Source organism: Colletotrichum aenigma, assembly GCF_013390185.1.
Source record: "Colletotrichum aenigma strain Cg56 chromosome Unknown KSG_Cg56_contig04, whole genome shotgun sequence".
Lineage (NCBI taxonomy): Eukaryota > Fungi > Ascomycota > Sordariomycetes > Glomerellales > Glomerellaceae > Colletotrichum > Colletotrichum aenigma.
The window spans coordinates 4,271,072-4,291,951 of record NW_023500910.1 but is presented as its reverse complement, the minus strand read 5'-3'; the positions used below and the strand labels follow the sequence as shown (position 1 = coordinate 4,291,951).

Here is a 20,880-nt window from a genome sequence, read left to right as displayed (position 1 = left end):
CTCTGATAACTCTGATAACATAGAGTGCAGGCCGAGAAGGGATGGACCCCCACGCGGAGTTGCAGGTTGTGGTTTAATTGAGCGCATATGGATGCCCGGTCTTGCGTGGTGTAGAGACGGCAGACCGGGTGGGTTGAGTTCCTATCCATGCGACTTGTCAACCGCCGACTCGTCTGGCCCAGCGCGCGCCTACGCGGGGTTGCGAGCGTCAGGCAGAGACAAGACGACACGCAACCGTCCCTCGACTAAATTGCAACCCCCTCTGGCCCACGAGCAGGAGCTGCCCGTATCGAGCCAGTCGCGGGAATGCGAGAGTCTCAGTGGTGGTTTGTCGACGCAGTTGGCTTGAATCGCATGTCGCGAGATATGCGGTCATGTCTAGGAGGGGAAAGTGGCAGCGGAAGGGACCTCTCGTTGATTGCACGACAGCAGCCGGTTGCATAGAGCTTGCCAACTCAGTTGGGTAGTTGATCACGTCGATAGCAGATAGCGATATGGCGACATCCAGTTGCCAGCTTGTTTATGGTAGAGAAGAAGGACCCCGGGCGGTTGAAAGACGCGGCGCCAGACGACATGTCTTTGCTGGATTCGGCCGAGCCCAAGCACCGTCCACGTTGCGCCGGTGAAGCCATCAGCGCAGCCCAGCGGCCCAGACTTGCGGTTGTGAGTCGTGTAGCGTCGTATCTGGCCGTCGTCTTTGGTTGAGAGGGAGAGGGGGAGATGATAGATGGTGGTCGAGAAGGATGTGAGGGGACACTCAGATGCCATTGGGTACCCTGGGGAACATGGATAAAACGGCAGTTGCGATCGCGAAGACGACCCCGCATCGAAAGGGGGTGAGACAGCGATGAGCACCACCAGCTGGAGAGAGCAATTGATCAACGCAACACAATGATCCCCCCGTCCGTTACGATGGCTTCGCATCTGACGGTGTGAATAATTGAACGGTCTACTGGTGTGACGACCGACACGGTACAATGGGGTGCGGCCTTCCAATGGGTAGGGTCTTGGCCTGGGTCCGGCGGTGCGTCGGGTCTGGGCCGGGGGATCGCCATCTAGCGGATTGGCCGGGTGGGAAGCGGTGCTGCTTAGTCAACTGTGCTTTCGCTGTGCATGAGCACGTTTCTTGTTGTTGCCCGTCGTCACGAGGCCATGTACGTGATGTTGCCATGTACTCTCACGACAAACAATGTACCGGCATAGGCCGTTACAACTAATGTGGGCTGGTGGTAACCTGTACTGTTGCAGAGCCATATTCAAGACATATTAGACGGCGGATTCGACATTCTCATCAGCCAATGTAGTCTCGACGTCTCCAACCTCGATGGACACGTCCCAAACATGTTGAATAATCGGATCTCCATCTGCTAGGTAGGGATTTTCTTCTTCACACGGGCAGACGGGAGTAGGGAAAGGCAATGGGATGAGAAAACCAAAAACTTACGACGATCAGAACAGCAGCTCAACCCCCCAAGGCGAGCACTACCCCATGCCCATGTGCTGGTTCCCGTGGTTCCTAGCCAAAGATTTTCTGGACCTTGGAGCTTCTTGCAATACAACTTGCAGCGTGCAGCTCCGGGTTACAGCAGAGAGAAAGAAAAATTTCCGTCGGCTCCCTCGCCGGACGAGCCTGCGCCTGGGATCGCCCCGCTGCACGAACCACAGGAAGGGAACAAAGGGAAACGAAACGCGCATCAATGCTGTGGGTGTCACTGTAACTGCCCGAGAAGAAGAAGAAAAAATTGAATTGGGTAATGGGGCGTACTCAGTTGCCTCTGGCCATACACGATGCAAACACGTGTGTTGCGACGGAAGGCATCGTCCATGTCGTTACGTCTCAACGTGGATGAAGCGGCGGTTGTGGTAGGTGGTTTGGCTGTACCAAAGCAGAGGTACCTTCCCACCAGCCCAAGGTACCAGAGGTACCTGTGGCGCCTACTGGAGGTGTCCGTACTGCGTAGACGAAGTCCAGACAAGGTCCGTCTTGAAGCCCTGGCAGAAACGGAACCGGGAGGGAAGGAAACAGGCGGGGCGCATTTTGGGGCTCTGGACTGCGGTGCCGTGTCATTGAGTTCCCTTCCAGACTTCTCCTTGCCTTCTTCTCATTCGTCTATTGCTCAGTCCTGCTGCCCTTTTCCACAATTCATCTGTTTTTCTGCCCGTGCCCTGTTTGGTTGTGGCATGCAGTGGATTCCATTGTTTGGCGGAGCGTTGCAGTCTTTGTGCGTTATTCCTGGGAAAAACGGAGTCTCGTCCTGGTTGTGTCGCGGGCGACGGAGTGAGGGCCGAAGAGGTCCACGGGCAGTGAGAAAAGGGGTGTGAGGGACGACGACCAGACCAGACAAATGGGGATCTTCCACGGGACCCCAGGTCGGTGTCGCCAAAAAAACTCAAAGAGGCCTGGACGATGAGCGCCGGACCGCCCAAGCTTGCAGCGCCGTTCGGGAAGCATGACGCCTCCAGGGGACTCAGGGCCTCTGTTGGGTACATCCATTCCCGCTGTGGGGACGATCCTCCATGTGAATGGAGGCAAGCCTTGGACGACCGGGCTTCCGGTGGCTCTCTCTCCTAAAGGTCCTCCTGAGAGTCCTGACTCCTGAGAAAAGATGGCCCCCAACCAAGGCCTGAGACTTGCTTGTGGGAAGCTGTCGGTCAGAGGTCTAGTTCCCTCCAGTTGACCGTCTTTTGTGGAGCTGTTTTGAACTCTGTGCGTTTGTCTAACCCAAGCCGCAGCAGCTCTTTCGGGGGCCCCTTCGTGGGGAAACGTGCTCAAGAGAGTGGATGGGGTGATGTGAGTGTGAGAAAAGCACTATGAAGTGGAGTGGTGAACGAACAACCAAATAATATGGGGTCCTTCTGCGTTTGCGACTGACTTTTGCAACAGACACCGCGGCAGCAGCCAAACACGGCTGGGTTCGGGGAACACGGCGCTGTAGCATAGCAGCGGGATCCTCTCCAGCCCGGGCTTGTGGGAGTTGAGTCTCCAGAGTCTCCAGAAATTCTCTTTCTTTGCCGGGTCACACAAGCTGCAGTGTCGTTGTCTCTGGGTCCTCGTTTGTACCTGCCCATTCCCACACCCAACTTACTAAGGCAAGGAGTCAGAGGACCCGCGATGGGCTGACAATAGAGTGACGGGGACTGTTTGGTGTCCCGTCTGTTGTTGCCCTTTGACGAGAACTGCAACATCCAGGGACGTGCCTAAACTGAAAAAATTGGAACTGCGTCACGGCGGATTTTTTTCCCTTTCGCAATTGCATCATCCCTCTGAGTCTTTTTGAGGGCTATTATCGCAACCTGCCTCGGGCCGGCTGATGTTACATAACGCGCTACTCTTGTAAGTGCCGCCCAGTACCCGTTGTTTGCGGGCGTTCAATTTGCACTCCTGAGTCATCTGGAAGGGAAAAAAAAATCAAAAACCTCGGATAGAGTCAAGGCATTTAAGAAACATGCGGGCTGTGCAAAAAAATGCCAGTTTAGCGGTTGAAAAAAATGCAAAAAATGCAACCAAAAAAAAAAAAAAAAAAAAAAGGGCTCAAATGCCTCATGGAACGACGCGGTGGCGGCCAGTCCCAATGAAGCAGCTGGCAAGATGCTGTACCGTCTCTGCCTTGGCTTTTTGAGTTGAGACACTACGTACGTATGTACCATACCATGCCATATGCTATGCCATGCCGCTCAAGCGATGGAAAGTTGGAGAAGATTTGACGGTACCGATGCAAGGTACCTCTCACGTTCATGTGCGTGTGTGTTGTTAAATTTTTTTCCCTGGTTCCTTATGCACACGGGACGGCTTCCATCTCTCCATAATACGGGGTACGCAGCAAGGCACCTTGCATCCAGCTGCGCGAAGCCGACTGGCCGTCGCCAGGGACTGAAAAGTCGCAGTGTTCATGCGGATGGAGTCCCCAACATATGATCACGATCGATGATGGGCGCGCGGCGCGGGCATGGTCACAATGTCCCCTTCCGTTCCATCTCCACCGCATCAAGTGCTTGTTCTCTGCTGCCCACTCGTCATCTGTCGGGTGTTTTTCATCCAAGGACTTTGGACGGAAGCCGTGTCTTCAATGTTTGATGTACCGCTTGGCTCGTCGTCAGCCGGGCCGGTACATGTAGTGTCTGAGGGAGCCGACAGCGAGGCCGTAGAGGTTTCGACTTACATAAGGCGCTTGGAGTGCAATGGCCGGGATGCAGGACGGGGGATGGGGGGGATGGGACGGCTTCCACCAGCTCAGAGCTCCAGCAAGGAAACGACCCAAACTTCTAGGTTGTCGCTACTTGCACATCTTAGCTAATAAGGTGCCTTCTGTGATGCAACAAGTCAGTCGTCCATGCAGCCAAAGCTACCTACCTTACCTATGCCCGTCGGCGTGCACTCCGGCCGCTACCCACCTACCACATTGCAGCACGGGGAGCCGTGGCCGTGGGTGAGGAGAGAGTTAGCGAGTGATGGAGTGAGCTGATGACAGAATTGCGAAAATGATGCATCGCAATGGCAACTGAGCCCCCCTCGGCTCGCGTCAGGCCTGGGGGAGACTGGTTACCTTACTGCGTACCTTAGGTACCTTAGCTTGCTTCCCACACAGTCTAGTCCTTCGCAAGGCCAGTCACCTGGCCACACCTTACCTCACACCTTGGCTTATTGTCTGCGCTCTGCTGTCCAACAGATGCCCTCAAGGCCTCCCACACCCTCGGTGACCTTGATCTCAGGGCCTTTTCGCCATTGTCCTGTCAGACTGGAGGGACCAGAGTGAGCAAGCAAGGTACTGCACCCCGTTCTGCTTGCCGCTGCATTCTGTGTCCGTACCTGACATTCTAGTTTCGATCATGTAATGATGGAGGGGTCGTGGGTAGATTCGTAATCGCAGGCTTGAATTCACCATTCACCGTTGACCGCCAGAGGACTCTGCTCCGGCCCTGACCCTGAGTACGTACCCTACAGCCTGAGGTGGGAATGGAAGATACAGAGGTACTCTGGGTCGTCGTAGGTAGTCGCTGGAAGTACTCTTCTGATGCTACCCGTCCCCAGACTCGTTCGGCAGCATCGTGCATCACCTCTGATTTCCCTCTCGCTTCCCCATATTTTGGCACTATTAAAAGCCCTGCTCGGCCATTCTGCCCTAGCCCGAAAGCGCCTAGCAGCCCTTGGACGTGGTCCCCGCCAGTCCACTCTGCGTCTCCGCCGCAAGAGAAACCAGACCACTTCTCTCTTTCTCTCTCCAGTGAAGCAAGCTCACCCACCTCGCCGACAGGGGGTCCGGATTACCCAACAGAGCCTTTCGAAAGACAGGCTTCCCCCGTCCACGCGCAACCTCGCAACTGCGCCAGAGGGATCGAGAGCAGAGAGGTACCTACCTGACCTGACCTGACCTGCCTGCCTCGCATCCTGCCCACTGCAGAGAGAACAAACACAATTCCCGTGATGACCTGAGCTCTGGGGGCGAATTGCGATATAAGCCTCGGACCCCGATCTTGAAATCTCGATCTGAGAGGAGACAGGAGGGAAGGGGAAGAAAAAAAAAAGGTTAGAGATTTCTCGCTAGTGAGCCGCATTCCTCGACACGTCAATAAGTCGGTGAAGGAAGGAGAGGAAGGAGAGAGAAAAAAAAGAAAAAAAAAAAAAAAAAACCTTTCAAAGACCAAAAGAGGATCAAAGAATTCCCAACCAAATTAGTCTGCATACGAAAAAAGACACTCGCACATCGCGTCTAACCACACAGACGTCAAAGAAGAATACATTTGGGCTAGACATTATTCTCCGGTCTCACGTATGCGAGAGACAAACCCGCCGCCATTCATTCCTCTCGGGGGCCCTTGCTTTTCTCCAATTCGTCCACCGCCGCTTGGGAGCAGGAACTTTTCTGCTTGGCGACGAACTGGACGATGAAGACATTGGAGAGACAGGGCCACAGCCTACCTACCCAACGCACACGCGCGCTTTCTGAACAACTGGAACAACAGGTCAAAGGATAATTTGAAATGGAAAGAGGGAAGGTCATCAGGGTATCTGCAGTGTGCCCTGTTGTCTCTGGCAGCATGCTACCTTTGCGGCGGCGACTAAAATTGCGCGTTTCTGCACTTGTGACTTTGCCTCTGGCAGCACAGTGCTCTCTCTCTCTCTCTGCGCAGAGCAAAAAAAATAAAAAAAAATAAAAATAAAAATTGGCCGTCTGTCATGGGCAAAGTTGAGACGACGGACGAATCGGCGGCGCTGTGCAGAGTCGATTGGCTGAAGGCCCGTCCGCACCCCGACATCTCCGCTTTCGGCGAACCCACGGCCCTGCTCGTCCTTGCGTCAATCCGAGGTACTCTTTTTGCGGGCAATGTACCTTTCTCTCAACCGGGCTCTTGCCTGGGTCCAAGGTCCAGGGAACAGACAGCGAGAAAGGGAAAGGGAAAAAAAATACCCATCTCCAAGGGAGTGAGCAGAGTACCTCCATAGTATCCGTAGCAGTAGCAGCACTCTAGTAGCACGACAACGGAAAGAGTCACACTCGTCAAGCGGCCCCATCCATCCCCAGAGACCCCGAGAGAAAGCAGCAACAGCTTTGATACAAAAGCAGATCGTCCTGCAGCACTACAAATAATTCCCGAGCCCTCCCGTCCGTTTCCAGAGCCTCTCTTTCGCGTTTTCCCGTATCAGTTCGGACTACGAGGTATCTCGGTCATCAGTCACCATTCTCATTCTCATTCTTCTCTCTCTCACCACCCCACTCTCTTCCTTTCCTCTCTCTGTCTTAATCGTCTCACTCGAGGCACACATACCTGACCAAATCGTGCTCTGCTCCAACAAACTCCGACTACGCCCTCCGCTTCTCACTCCGACCCTTGGCTTAAACCCACCGCCGAACATCAACGACGACGGGACCAGACCGACATCCCAATCCACATCGACATCCGCAAAGTAAACCGCAAACCACTTCGCCTTACCTCAACTTCCCTAGCTTCCTTTTTCTCTCTCGCTGCTAGCTAGCCCTGGTCCCCGCATCCGCACTCCTCTCGCTCTCGTGTGTCGTCATCGTGCTTCCAGCCAGCGCATGTTCGTTGCTGCACCCGCTGTTTAATTAAATCTCGAAAAAAGCACCCGGCCACGGCCCATCCCTGGATCGAGAAACCACTACCACGGTGCAACTTGGCGCTACAGACGCCCGCCTTGCCCCCGGCTTGTTTACGACTTACACCAAGCTTGCAACCTCTCACCATCTTACCCTTACCTAGCACGGCAACATCAACCACCGTCAGCTACAAGCCTCTCAGCCGAGTTAGCCCTCGCAAAAATAGAGCGCTCATCCGGCCATCCTTCCTGCGGGCTAGCTAGCACCACCACGGCCGCCCAGCACCTCATCCGCCTGGGCTTGAACACCGTCTGTGTCAGCGGCATCTCGCCGAATTGATAATTAGATAGGAACCTGTTCCTTGGGTACGGGTATTCATAAAGGCGTATCAGCCGCCCGCACACACGCTGCAGCACCCACTACCGCTCTCGCATCCTCACACACGCTCTCACACTACTCACCCACTCACTCACACTCACACACACATACAAACAACACACACCCATCACTTATCAGCTCGGTCAAATACCTACCAGGCCATATCCACACCCCCAGGCAAACCCGCCGCTATCTATCAGTTCCCATCACCAAGGCGCCTTAGCTATTGGAAATAAGGCACACCACATCAGGCGTCCCTTGCACTTGCGGCTGCTCTCGACCCTTCTTAATCCTCCCAGCACCCGCTCCGACCTGACTTGTCTGCGGGGGGGGGAACTTGACTCTCCAACGAACGGGCAAACACAAAAAATCTCTTCAGCGGCATCGCGCAACGGTCCAGACCTTTTTTTGCCACTGGGAACGCGTGAGAAAGCAAGGACCAATTTCCTGCATTCCCATGGCCAAGGCCACCAACAGGACGGCAACCCGTATCACACAATCCCCGTTTACGAAAATTTTTCACGAGAGTCACCAACTCGATTCCTTCACCTCCACGGGGTTTTAAACTGGGTCTTTCTGTCTCTGCTCGTTGCCAAACCCGACGGCCGAGACAGCACGGGCAACCACCTTACAGTTGTGTTGGTGTCAATCATCGCTCGTTAGGGGAATTGCACAGCGCCTACCCCTCCACCAAAACACCACCATCCCCGCTTATCTTCCTCCGCCTGCCACCACCGACACAGGCTCCCGCTGCATCACAGGCACCAGTGACTGTGTGGGAGACGACACACAGTGAGGACTGTCGACTACAAGAAAGACCCCTGCCAGCATACCATTGGCTTTCTGACCTCACCTCCCGATCTATCTCTCTCTCCCATATACTCACACACACACACACACACACACACACACACACACACACAACAATACACAATGCATCACAGTCGCAGAAAGTCAGGCAACACCTCCATGACGGAGAAGACCGTTACCGCCACTGATCCCTCCCGCTATGGCAAGCGCCCAACAACACTCTCCCGACGCCAAACACCCGTCACCGCGCAAAAGCCGGGCAAGAGCCACAGGGACCGCGAACGCGAATGGCAGGACTCGTGGGACGATGACCGTGAAAGCTTCCCTCAGTTTTGGTATGTAAACATGATCTGTCTTTCTCTCTCCGCTTCACCCCGGACCTTCCTTTCTTTCTCTTCAGCCTGGCGCAAGTGGCTGCTCGCGCCATGTTCTAGACTGGCAATCCCCGCAACAGCTCCGTCCTGTTCTACGCAATGATCTTCTATGGCTCGCTGCAGACGGTTTCCCTTTGGGAGTGCTGCAGTGTCACGAAGGACGCGCAGCTCGGGGCGTCACCCATTACCCCGTCTTCCGAGAAGCCTCTCAAGCCCATATTGTCTTTCATGACTACCACAAACACACCCACTGACTGGTTGTGTTCTAGCATGACGTGCGAAAAGCAATTCGTGCCCCAAGACGTCAAGACGCTGTACTGCTCAGAAGCGTGCCGCCTCCACGATCAGCAGAGCGCATCAATCGGCAGGAGTCACAGCCAGGTGCACCAGAGTCACTACCCTTTCTACGCTGCAGGCAACCCCGAACCGAGAGACATCGTCCCCCGCGCCTCGCCATCGAGGCCCAACTCGATGCACTTCTCCCCGCCCACGACACCAGGTGCCACCAGCGGTGCTCAGTACTCGTCTGCCATCTCCGCCCTGAGGTCTCTCAGCATCCGCCCTCCCAGCCCGCCATCCCCCACATCCTCGCACCCTAGCAGCTTGTGGCCCTTCACCAAGAGCAGCACCGCCAGCCCCAGCTCCTCCTACAACCGCAGCGGCAACGGATTCTTCCCCGCGACCTACGACGGTGGTTACGCTTCCACCGGTTACGCCTACAACTACAGCTCCAGCGGCATGGATCGGCCGCTGCCGACGCGGAGACCCACTGGCCCGGGCTACTCGAGGCCGAAAAGTATCGAATTGGTGACACCCATGGTCGGTCGCTAACGCCCACCAAAAGGGCTTGGGGAGGGCTGGCGCCACCAGACACACATGGTTGTGGACTACCATCCCATTGGCAACGCACGACGACATCGGGGGCGGAACTGGCGTATTGTTCGGCGACCTCCCTTCGCACCCGAACAGGTGTACAGCGGGGGGCCGACGGGGGCGCCCTCAAGGGCTTTCTCCTCTCGTACTCGCCTGTCCACCCCAGCCCCCAACGCGGGGTTAGCGTCGATTTCGAGCGCCGGAAAACGCGGGGGTTTAATTTACGGGATGGACGACGGGCGATAAGGGGGAGATTCGATGCCAAACTTCAGTTTCTGTCTTGTTTGCTGCTCCTCCTGCTTCGGGTCGCCACATTTCCGAATCATCCGGCACTCACTTTTCTCCAGCCGATCTCATTCCAACACCACCCTCGTCCCTTTACCCCACGAAAATGACGCTTTGACGCGCGCGGAGAAACCAGCATGGTGGAAGTCACTAGTGTGGGGATTTGCCAATTTGCGCATCTGCGGCGTGTTCTCATCGGTCATGTGAGCGGGGGAGGAGCAAGGGAAGGGGGGGATCACACACTCAAAACACACAAAATCGGGGTTGCATTGGCATAGGCATTGATTGGCATTGACACAGCGAGTTATTGGGGATATTGCCTGTCTGGATTTCGAACCGGCTGTTTGGTACGCCATACCCAAGTCATCACGGAGGATCTCAACGACATCTCCGTGCCGGGGTGGGCTGTGGCCGGGAACGATTCATGACGGGGGAGTTTTCTTATTTTTTATCATCTTCTCTGAGCGTTGCGCACGTATCGTGTGTCGTTCACGCCATCTTGAAAGCATATTAGAAAGGCGGGCATTTACGGGTCTCCAGCTTTCGCATGAAAGGACAACGGGTTCTTCAGGTTGTTACTCGGGCGCATTTTTGTCATCATCATCATCATGACCTTGGGATAGGAGGCACATGGCGGATACAGTACTCCCCCTCCTCTCAAAACGACCATAGTCTGGCTTTTTATTGTATGTATCTCATTCCGCGATCTGGGTGTATGTCTCTAGAGCAGGCACGACCTGATTTCGCAAGGAACAAAATATGAATCACATCATCATGTTGTTTGTTTGTGTATAACCGGAATGTCTGGTGTCTGTCTCACTCGTACAGCGCGCGTTGAGAGTGTATGATTGGTGAATAGTGGATGCAGACACACACACGCCTAGCTACCTAGCATTAAGCAACTAACTCGTGCATCCGGGGGTGTGAGGGAAGGAAGATACCTGCTCTACCGGTCATGGTATCAGTTCCACACTTATCTGAACCTGCCCACCTCCGCAAGACCCATTGTCGATCTATCTCTGTTTTTTTGTTCTTTCTTTTTACCCGGACGAGACATGTATGGAGTGAGTGGCCCCGCGAGAGATGTGCGCAACTGACTCGGCGGTGGGTTCTTGCGGGAGATGGACAGGAGTAACCTACCGTTGAGACGGCAGCGCAGAGGACGGTTGATGGACAATTGGGGGTGGCCCAGGGGTGGTGGGAAAAGGTGTTGCGCGCACCGTAGGATTTTGATATTAATTGGACACCCGTTTTTGGGAGGAGGGAATCCTTGGTTTTGCTTGGGTGTTTGCTGTGCCGCTCAGGAATACTATAGAGAGAGGTCTGGACCGCTTTCTTCTAGGGCCCGAGGTTCTGCTGAGGTCGTACAACGTGCTTACGGATGGGGGATGATGTATGTGTGTGGTCTGGTTGGTTGGATGGCAGGTGGTGAAGGATTATTGTGCCTGTGTGGGGGGAGGTAGTGTTGGCGCCGGGCGGTTTCCGATATCAGAGACTACACTACGTGTGATTGTGCCATGTTTTCGGAGAGCTCCTCCTGGATTGGGGGTGTGAGGTCGGGATTTTCCCATCACGACGACCTTGGGACGCGTCGAGGCTTGCGGGCGCGGGAGAACTACGGAATGGGGTTTGGGGGGGAGAATAGGTGTCCCGGGCTGTTTGGCAATTTGGGAGGTCACTTTTCTTGCGTGGGGCTTGGCTTTTCGGTTTGGACGATCGTGAGGAGCAAGATCTGGGGGTGGGCTCTTTTCTCGTCACGTTTGGGGTGGGCGGTGGAGACAGTCACGATTCGGGAGCATGGGGGGCGTCGAAAGAATATGGGATTATACTGTGTGGGATGGTTTCCGAGGTTTAGCAGACCGAGTCAGGTGGGTTTGCTACATTTGCTCGCGGGATGGTGATTATGTGTGCGGGTAAAGTCAGATGAGTTGGTTGATTGAGGTTGAGGCGAAGTCGGCCAAGGGTTAGGTGTCCTATGACGAAGCGGTTTACGAAGGTCTCGTGCGTGTGTGTTGACGATCGTGGTGATGACTTTGGCTGACGCACGGGGGTTGGGTGTTGTTTGGGGGCGGTGTAGGTCCGGTGAGCGGGTTGAGGATCCAGGTGAGCGGAGAGGACGCCGCGAGCCGCGAGCCGTGAGCCGTCGCCCCCTATCCCGTTTTTGGAGCCGTTTCGATAAGAGATTCTTGGTGGCGGCGCGGCGGGCGGCTGAGGCGCCTGCTGTGCAATAAGGGACGGCGTGTGACGGTGTCCCAGGGAGGACCGGTTTAGTGATTCTGGTTGTGTGTGGTGGGCTGGATGGGTGGGATGATGACGTGAGAAGGGGTCGTGTGGTTTTTGCCTACTTGGGATACCCGGGGGGAATCGCATAGTCGGGAGAACTGGAATCATGATCTGCTTTGGGCAGGGTGGTTGGCTGCGTAGCGCCGATGTTGGATTTTGGGTCGATCAGATTGGGGGAGGAAGGTGAGAGCAGCGCCATGCGAGATAGGCTAGTCTCGGTTGTCGGTGGCATTTGCCAGATCTAATCTTTGCTCGGGGATGAGATATCCGAGATTTTGGATTAACCCTCTGGCAACAGCGGCCCAGCGGTTCGCAAATATGTCAGGTTTTTTTTTTTTTTTTTTGAGACATGGTAAACAGGTTTTGTCCCCCGCCTCTGTGTGTGATGGGATGTGATTGATGCACGCAGTTACCGGTCGCGTCTCCAAATGATTTGTGTTTTCCCGTGTTTGTACAATGTGCGACATTCCTCGCGCGTTTGCTCGGGGCTGATTGCCGTGGGAGGGAGAGACGGCCGGCGCCGTGTCGGCGAGGCCGGTGTTGTTCGGGGTGGAGCATCGGGGGTGCCCGAGTTTTGCGGCGTGCACGGTGTTTGGGCCGCGGCCCGGTGAGGAGGAAGAGGAGATTGCGACGCTGTGTGTGTGTGTGTGTGGAGGAATGACTCTCCCCCCTGCTTTCTCTTAGGGATTGCATCGTATCGGGGCCCGGTCTTATTTCGGGAGGATACGGTGACAATATCGTGAGGGCATTATTTACTGAGCCGCTTTTGGCGGTTGTGGGAAACGGCAGTTTGTTTTGCCCCCGTTGTGGTTGATAGTCGCTTTCTCGACACTGGTCACTAGTCATTTACACAATAATCTCTCTCGCGTCTGTGTCAAGTACTTGCAGAGGCCTTGTAAGACCTGGGCCTTTCATCGCTTGCTGCTTCGAATGTATTTCAAAACCTAAAGTGTGACTGGGGGCTACGAAGACAACGACGGTTTGGGACACGATATGACCTGGGCGCCACGCTTGAGAACTCAGCCCCAAGACCCCATCCCAGCACTAGGCAGACAATCTTGTGGCCAAACAATTTGAACTTGACTTGACCATATCATAAAATCTGATTAAGCGGCCCCTGGAAGAAAGCCAGTATGCCTCCCGTTCACCATGGTCATCGAACTTTCGACGCATACTTTCGACGCATACTGTGGAGTACTTTGCGACTCTGGCTTCGTTCGTCGCCACTCGCCTTTCCGAATCACACGTTAAATGCAATTGTATATGCAAACGCCTACGGGTATATCGGACGATCTATGCATGTCCTCTCTAAGCCGCCGCTTCGCTAGATACCCAAATCCAATGCTCCAACTGATGCAGCCTCCCGACCCAATGCTCCTGTAACGAAACGATGTGCACCCAATATTCAAACACATTGCTCACCGCACCCTCTTCCTCGGAGACCTCTTGAGGTCTTCCACCTCTTCCCGAGATAGGATGATGCTCTCCTCTCTCTCCTCTGTATCTCCCGACAGCTGCTCTTCTCCTATCCACCCGGCCTCGACAGCAAACCTGACGACCTCCGCGGCACATCCAAAGGACGGGGTGCCGGCCTCGGCCTCGGGATCCAGGTACTTCCAGAGCTCCTTGGTGGCCTTCTTGAACTCTGCCGCATCCTTCTTCTCGCCCTTAAAGCCCTTGATCATGTACTGGTACAGATACGCCAACCATAGCACGTTCGTGTACGGCACGTAAACATCCCAGGACAGGGGCTGCCCGTCCGCTGCCTTGGGGTATGGCGAGTTGTGCGCTGTTGGCGGGAGACAGCCGCGCTCGCCCTTGATCAGGAAGGACCGCATCTGGCGGTAGACCTTGCACTGTGGTGCGTGGGTGCTGGTAAAGATGCCGAGTTCCTTCTCGAGGTCCAGCGCGATGGGCTCGTCGTCGATGTCCAGGTCCTCGGCCCGGGACAGACCGTAGTCGAGAATAGTGATATCGAGTCCCGAGTATCCAAAATGGGGCGCTGTCTTGCTGTTACCACGGGCTTGAGGCTCGTCTGTCCGCCGTATGCAGAGATTGCCCTCGTGAAGATCGCGATGCTGGTTCTGTCAGTCTACGAAGGAAAGGAAGAGTTGTGCGAGCGTACCTCAAAACAGTTGAATTCTTCTGCTCTCGCCAAGGCAATGGCAACGAGGAAGAAGATGTCCCACAGCTGACTTTGGTTCACGAGCTCAAAGTCCTCCAGCGCCGTGCCTGCATCGCCCAGCTCAACGACGAGGAACTTCGTGTCGGCAAGATACCGGCTCGGACTCGGGTAGAACTGCAGCCTGTCCGGGTCCTTCCGCTTCATCTTTCGATGAAAGGCCTGATGCGTCTCCAGCAGACACTTTGGCGCCTTGCCCTGCACGATGTAGCGCTCCTTGTACACGACGAAGCCCGGGATGTCGGCAAGCCACTCGGATATTTGTAGCTCGCCGCGCATGTCGTCCTCGGAATGCGGCTCCTCGTCGACAAGACCAGAGCGCTCCTGTGCCTTGGTCTGTGGCTTGATGGGCGACTCAAGACGGATGCACTTGATGATGCTGGTGCCGCGCTCATTTCTGACGCGGTAGACCTCGGCATAAGAGGCCTCGGCGATCTTCTCAATCGTGTCTCCCGGCGGGCAGACCTCGTCCCATGTGAGGATGCGGTAGCCGGGCTTAGGCTCTTCTTGGGGCTCTGGTGATGCCGGCTTTTCAGCTTTTGTAGCCTTGGAGGACTTGGACTTGGACTTTGGTGTTGTGGTCTTGACTGGTGCCGGTGATTCCTGGACTTGCTTCTTTGGGGATAGCACCTGTCTCCTCGGCGAGACGGGCTTCTTTGGCTTTGGCGGTGATTCCACCACGATGGAGCCAAAGTCTCTCGACAACTCATCTTCCGAAGAGTCATATCCAGCTCCAAGCGCGACTGCGTCAAACTTCTCGGAGATCCTGATGATCGAGTCATCGTCATCCGAGTCCACCGCCACTGCTACCGTCGTCTGCGGCTTTCGAACTGGACTCTGCGGCAGCTCGCCGAACAGGCGCCGCGCCTTTGACTTGGTCGACGTCTTGCCGTACGTGCGGCTCGCTATCGTGCGTGCCATTTTTGATGTTGCGTGTTGTTGAATCTGCGTCAACTTTGGAAATATTGCATCTCTCGTCGTACGACACCGCAATGGCCGTCGTTGGCATCTATTGACAATCCATGCGGTTGACCAGACAACGGAAGCTTCAACGGAAGGGACGTTACTCCGCGGCCGCTGAAGACCCACTATGACCCGCCAAGCTGGGCTCGACCGCATTCAGACGGGTGTGGAGCACAGTTCATCTGCCCCAGCTTCCAGAAGAAGCCACTTGACTGGCTGACGACTAGCTAATTTCGCCATCTCGTTGGCGACGTTGCGCATCTGCATCTGCCTCCTCACAAGCTCGCAGCTTCACTGTCTGCAAGTCTTGCGTCCTTTGACAATCCATCGCAGCCAGCCAGCCATCCATCCCCGACCGCAACCATGGCCAACATCCTCAACGGCCTCTTTGGAGGTTCCAAGCCCTCTGCATCTCCAATCCCCAGCGGTGACTCTGGTACGTCCTTTTCTCTCGTCTTCGCCGGATGCCTGCATCTCAACGTCAAAGCTTCACCCACGTCTTTCCCCTCCGCACCCACATTTCCACCTCCTCAATTGAAACTGACGCAATCTCCAACCACGCACAGATTTCGCAGACTTCGCCGGCGCTCCTGACCCGTCGCCCACGCCCAGCTCCTTCACTGCTGCCCCCGGCGGCGCGAGCCTTGCTGGTGGTGCTCCCGCTGCCACAGCCCGTCCCTACACGAAATGGTACAACATCCATGAGCGCCACTCGCTTGACGAGTTCAAGCTCGAGGGTGCCATCCTCGCCGTCAGCGCCGTCATCTTCCTTCTGCACATCATCGGCTCGCGTCTGAACCGTAGCAAAGCCAAGGCTTGGGCTACTGCTCACGCGCCGGTTCTGAAGAGCGAATTCGCGTCTGTCGGCTTCGACCCGAACCCGACGGTCGACAGCGACCCCAAGAGCACCGATGGCGTTCTCCGCGAGAAGTCTCTGTTTGAGTTCGCCAGCTACGGCACTGGACGCCAGAATGTTGCCTTTATGGACGTCAAGTTGAGCCTTACCAAGCGCTTCAACCCGGCCCTAAGCATCGTCGAGACTGTTTCCAGCTTCTTCATGGACTCTGTCGAGGCTCCCCACGACTCCCTCGAGGCTGTCATCTACCCCTTTGACGGCAAGGAGTCTCTCACCGTCCCTTCTGTCCCCGGCACCCACGAGCTGCGCAGCAAGGATAACAAGAGCACGTACGACAACTTCGTCTGGGCCATTGTCTCCAAGGACCGCATGAAGCAGGTCCGTGATGATCGCTACGATGTTTCCATCACCTTCACCAAGGACCACAACAAGCTTCCCAACTGGGTTACCGTCATGAGCGAGAGCGCCGAGATCACCGAGCAGCTCCTGACCCCTGAGCTCGTCAAGGCCGTGGAGGCCGCCGGCGACGCGTTTGACTACCTCATTGTGTCTGACCAGCCCATTCAGAAGCCCACCACGTGAGTCCATTGCTGCGCCGCAATTTCCCGCGTTTAGATGCTAACATCCTGCAGCCTGGAGGAGACCGTCCCCCGCAAGCGCGTCTTCTTGCGCTACCGCCTCCCCTCCAACAACAACTACGACTCTCTGGTGCCCCTCTTCGAGTACTTTGTCCGCATCCCCGACGCCCTCGTGTCCGGTGCCCACTTCCGTCCCGAGGTCCTCCGCAAGGTCCGCAGCATCCGCGACGAGAACATTGCCCAGATCAAGAAGGCTGCCGAGGCTGAGAAGGCCGAGGAGCGTGCCCTTGAGCGCGAGAAGCAGAAGAAGGCCAAGCGCGACGCCGAGCTCAGCGGTCTGGACGCCAAGGCTCAGAAGAAGTACCTCGAGAAGGAGCGTGAGCGCGAGCAGAAGAAGGCCCAAAAGAAGCAGACCATGCGTGGTTGAGCGACCTTTTGTCCTTTGTATTGGAAGCTGTCGAAAAAAAGTTTCTCGCTTTTTTGTGTAACGTTCTGAACAAGAAGACCATGATCTGATGTATCTGGGTTACGGGGGATAAAGGGGGCCGGCGGTGTCTATATCACGATCTAGGCTGGACGCGGATGAAGGTGTATACTGTACTACCATGAAGAAAAGCGACGGGGAGGTAACTAGCATATCTGTCAATCATAACTTAATAAGCATCATTTTACATGCATTTGAATCAACTTCATTCGAAAGATTGGTCTATTTGTCTTCAGCCAGGATACCCTCCACGCGCTTCACCTTGTCCTCGGCAGACTGCTTCTTGTCCGTTCTGATTCGTCGTCAGGTCTTGCTTCATCTGGGGGTTGGATGAGGCGGGACGTATTTACCTTGAACCGACGCGCATCGACGACTGAATCCTCACGACGCCCTGCTGATGGACGAGGGAGTGCGCCTGGCCGATGACGCGAAAGACATCGTCCCAGCTGCCCTCTGCGATTATTGTCAGCTCTGCACTTGCTCCATCGTTCACACCACGTTTCTCTCAGTGATCCCCGCAAGTTGGGGTTCTACCGCTCTCATGCCACGACGTAACCAAAGAGGGGGAGAACACCATCTTCGAGGACTTCAACCGGGGCGGCACTCACCAACGGTCGTGCCGGCCGAGTGCATGGTGTACTTGAGCCCGCTGGCCTTGAGCAGGCGCTGGACCTGGGCGACCTCGTTCGCGACGGAGACGCTGCCGGTGCCGACGGGGATGAGGCAGAAGTCGGCGTAGGCGGCGGCCGGGGTGGGGATGTTGGAGTAGTCCGTCGTCGGCGTTGACATGTTGCCGGTGGTGCTTTTTGCGTCCGTGGCACTTGATGTCTGTGAGTATGTCGAAGGATATGTTGAGCGCAACGGCGAGGAGATTTCTGGTCTCACAATGCGAATAGCTTTCAGGTTAATCGTGGAAAAGGCGCCGTAAATGTGAGGGCAGACGTCGAAAGCTTACTGCGGCATTATCCAATGATGCAATGGACTGCGGGGCTCACCCGTCCAACGAGGGGTCAACATGAGCTCATGGCTTTCCTTCTCATCACCACATATTAGCAAACTCACTAGTCACCGATTTTCAACCTGACTATTGTTCAACATTGTGATTCTTTTTTTGAAATTGACCCGTCCAGTACATGATTGTACTGTGCTGGGCATTCCTGAAAACTATCCTAATCCTCTGCTTTGATTGGTATGTGTCGTGGCCCTGACTGTGGGCGTGTGTATGTATCCTCCTCGCCAGCGGAACGTTTCACGCTTTGCTGTGCAGTAGGCCGTTGAACAAGATGTCGTGAAGAAAAAACAAAAACCCCTTTCCCGCCGGTGTTCCGGCCCATATAACGCCATCGCTATGCTTCGAATGACAAAAGGAGAGTAAAACAAGGCCGAGTGAGGAAATCTATGAAGGCCCATGATCTTCCGGTCCCTACGCAGTGTAATTGAAAAAAGTGAGTCGCGTGCTGGCGCATTGACCCTCGCAATCGCTCTCGCTCCTCTTAAAACAGGAACACGGCGGCAGCCAGGAATGCGACGAGCGCTCCCGTCTCCATGCCGCCGGGCGCGCGGCCTGCGAGACCGGCGCTGCTCGCGGTGGCGCTGTTGCTGCTGCTGCGACCGGAGATGTCGCTGGACGACAGGCCGTTAAGGTCGTCGGCGGCGTCGATGGCGGGTCCCTTGTTGAAGAAGTCGACCAGGACGAAGGTCGGCTTCTTGCCCCATTGAGAAGTGCAGGTCTGCGCGTGCAGGCCGAGGTTGCCCTGGGTGGAGGTGCTGGCGGAGTTTGTGGTGTCAATGTCGCTGACGTCCGGGATGAGGATGTCGCCGGTGAGGATCTGGTACTGGAAGTGGTTCATGAGAGGCATCATGTTGGCGGAGACGGCGGCAGAGGCGGTGGTGTAGGTTGAGGGGCGGTCGATTGTGCAGTTGAAGCCCGAGGCGGAGGTGACTTCGTAGTGCGTCTCGAAGACGTAGGCGAACTCGGGGAGGAGGTAGGGGTAGGTTGAGTCCGCGGTGATGGAGGCGACGAAGGTGACGAGGCGGGTGTTGTTCGAAATCATCTCCTGCAGGGTGGGCCAGCTGGAGGTGGCGGAGGAGGAGGAGGGCGTGTAGCCGTACTTTGAGATGCCGGAGGACTCAAAGACCTTGCCGAAGACGGAGGCGGCCTGGTTGTCTGAGTTGACGAGGAGGATGGTGACGACTTCGTTCTCGTGGGCGTCCATCCAGGTCTTGATGGAAGAGAGCCACTTCTCGAGAGTACCGGCGTCGAGGAGGGAGCAGGTGGTGTGGCAGAGCTCGAGGGTCGTGCCGGAGGTGCTGTTCACGGTGTGGACCTGGGCTTGCAGCAGACGAAGGCCGGAGTTGAGGGCGACTGTGGCATTGTAGTACTGGTTTCCTGCAATGGAGTTCGATGTGGATGCGTCGCGGAGGAAGGCACTGTCGTGAGCGCCCATGTGAGTGATGTTGTTGTACTTGCGACTGCATAGTGAGGGGGAGTTGTTGCAGGCTGTTGTTGAGTTTGATTCTGCGGAGTTGGTGGTTGAGTCGGAGACTGTTGAGGGCAGGGCGTTGACGAGAGATGTCGTCGCGAGGAGGGCCGCGAACGCTCTTCGGAGGGAAACCATGTTGATGATGTTTGCTTTTGGTATTGATGCGTGTATGTGAATGTTGAAAGGCCTGGAACCACCTTGTTGACCAAAAAGGGGTCCTTCCTCTGGTCCTTATATGTATGTTGTCTTGAGAGGTTGATCGGCAGCAGGCGTAACAATGAGGTGGTTGGCGTGGAGCAGAAACAAGAGACGAGGCAGCGGAGGAGGTTGATGAGAGGTTGTAAGCAGGGCAACGGGATGGGCGGGATACGACCAGGTAAGGTAAGGTCAGGTAGGGTATGGAAGGTAGCGGGACAGGGTATCAGGTAGCTGCTGGCCAAAGGTTAAAGAGCAAAAGAAGCAAGACGAGACTGCGATGACCTCGACTGTCGGGAAAGCAAAAGTGAAAGCGGTGCCGGATCCCCAGTCTTAATAGGCATGGGACTGAAGGAGCATCCTCGCAAGGCCAGGCCAAGGCTGGACGTGTGAGATGGGTGTGGTGTGCCCCCCATGTAAGGTGAGGTACTCTAGAAGGTGGCTACCCGCCTTACGTATTCGCCGATGGAGCATTTTTTTGAGGCTGGGTTCGATGGTGTACAGTGGTAGCGACGCTGGCCTCGGTCCAATGCCCCCAGGCGAATATCAGACAGAGCGTGCTGCGGCTCCCTCTCGCCGTCGTTGGGTGCGAAAAGCTGAACAAGATGTGCAGAAGTGCAGCGACTGGGACAGCCCAGAGCCCTTGGACCCTGTTGGTTGCGCGGCCCCCAGTCCGTACCCCGTCCCGGTGGGGCTCCGGGCGTGTGGGCGGGCTGCATGGCGGCATGGCGCAGTCGCAACTTGGCAGTTGTGCAGTACGTATTCCCGCGAACACGGCTCTTCAACCACTTTATTTTTTGTATGCTTCTGCCATGCCTGTCGCATCAAGCTTTTTGTGTCTCTCGTTTCTGATAGCCTGCCTGTCTCTCGCTTGTCTAGTCTTCATTGGCCCCTTTCCGCCCTTTCAACGACGGACGGAACAGAGATAGAAACAGCTCCAGCACACGGTCGACGGAAGTGGCATATTCTCACCACTCAGACCTGCACAGCCGCCTCGCTGTCGTCCAGTGCGTGCATTGGATTCGTAGGCAGGCTGTAAGGAGTCGCGTCAGCAAGAACGTGCAGTGCATTGGCAGACGTT

General features: G+C 55.7%; 5 protein-coding genes across 5 annotated transcripts; 2 read left to right on the top strand and 3 right to left on the bottom strand.

Annotated features, from left to right (window-relative positions):
• Positions 1-8,366: 8,366 nt before the first annotated feature.
• Positions 8,367-9,448, top strand: CGCA056_v006977 (uncharacterized protein; the record flags this gene model as incomplete). Its single annotated transcript, XM_037322226.1, has 2 exons — positions 8,367-8,578; positions 8,698-9,448. 2 exons carry the CDS (start codon positions 8,367-8,369, stop codon positions 9,446-9,448), a joined length of 963 nt encoding a protein of 320 aa, XP_037178867.1.
• A 4,028-nt stretch (positions 9,449-13,476) lies between these two features.
• Haspin (Serine/threonine-protein kinase haspin) lies at positions 13,477-15,161 on the bottom strand (the record flags this gene model as incomplete). The annotated part of the gene is made up of 2 exons (XM_037322225.1): positions 13,477-14,136; positions 14,184-15,161. 2 exons carry the CDS (start codon positions 15,159-15,161, stop codon positions 13,477-13,479), a joined length of 1,638 nt encoding a protein of 545 aa, XP_037178868.1.
• Positions 15,162-15,566: 405 nt separating this feature from the next.
• On the top strand, positions 15,567-17,064 carry CGCA056_v006975 (UPF0674 endoplasmic reticulum membrane protein; the record flags this gene model as incomplete). The annotated part of the gene is made up of 3 exons (XM_037322224.1): positions 15,567-15,639; positions 15,770-16,637; positions 16,692-17,064. 3 exons carry the CDS (start codon positions 15,567-15,569, stop codon positions 17,062-17,064), a joined length of 1,314 nt encoding a protein of 437 aa, XP_037178865.1.
• A 279-nt stretch (positions 17,065-17,343) lies between these two features.
• ECM15 (UPF0045 protein ECM15) lies at positions 17,344-17,910 on the bottom strand (the record flags this gene model as incomplete). Its single annotated transcript, XM_037322223.1, has 3 exons — positions 17,344-17,413; positions 17,472-17,574; positions 17,730-17,910. 3 exons carry the CDS (start codon positions 17,908-17,910, stop codon positions 17,344-17,346), a joined length of 354 nt encoding a protein of 117 aa, XP_037178866.1.
• A 704-nt stretch (positions 17,911-18,614) lies between these two features.
• On the bottom strand, positions 18,615-19,739 carry CGCA056_v006973 (PI-PLC X domain-containing protein 1; the record flags this gene model as incomplete). Its single annotated transcript, XM_037322222.1, has 1 exon — positions 18,615-19,739. One exon carries the CDS (start codon positions 19,737-19,739, stop codon positions 18,615-18,617), a length of 1,125 nt encoding a protein of 374 aa, XP_037178863.1.
• Between the last annotated feature and the right edge of the window lie 1,141 nt (positions 19,740-20,880).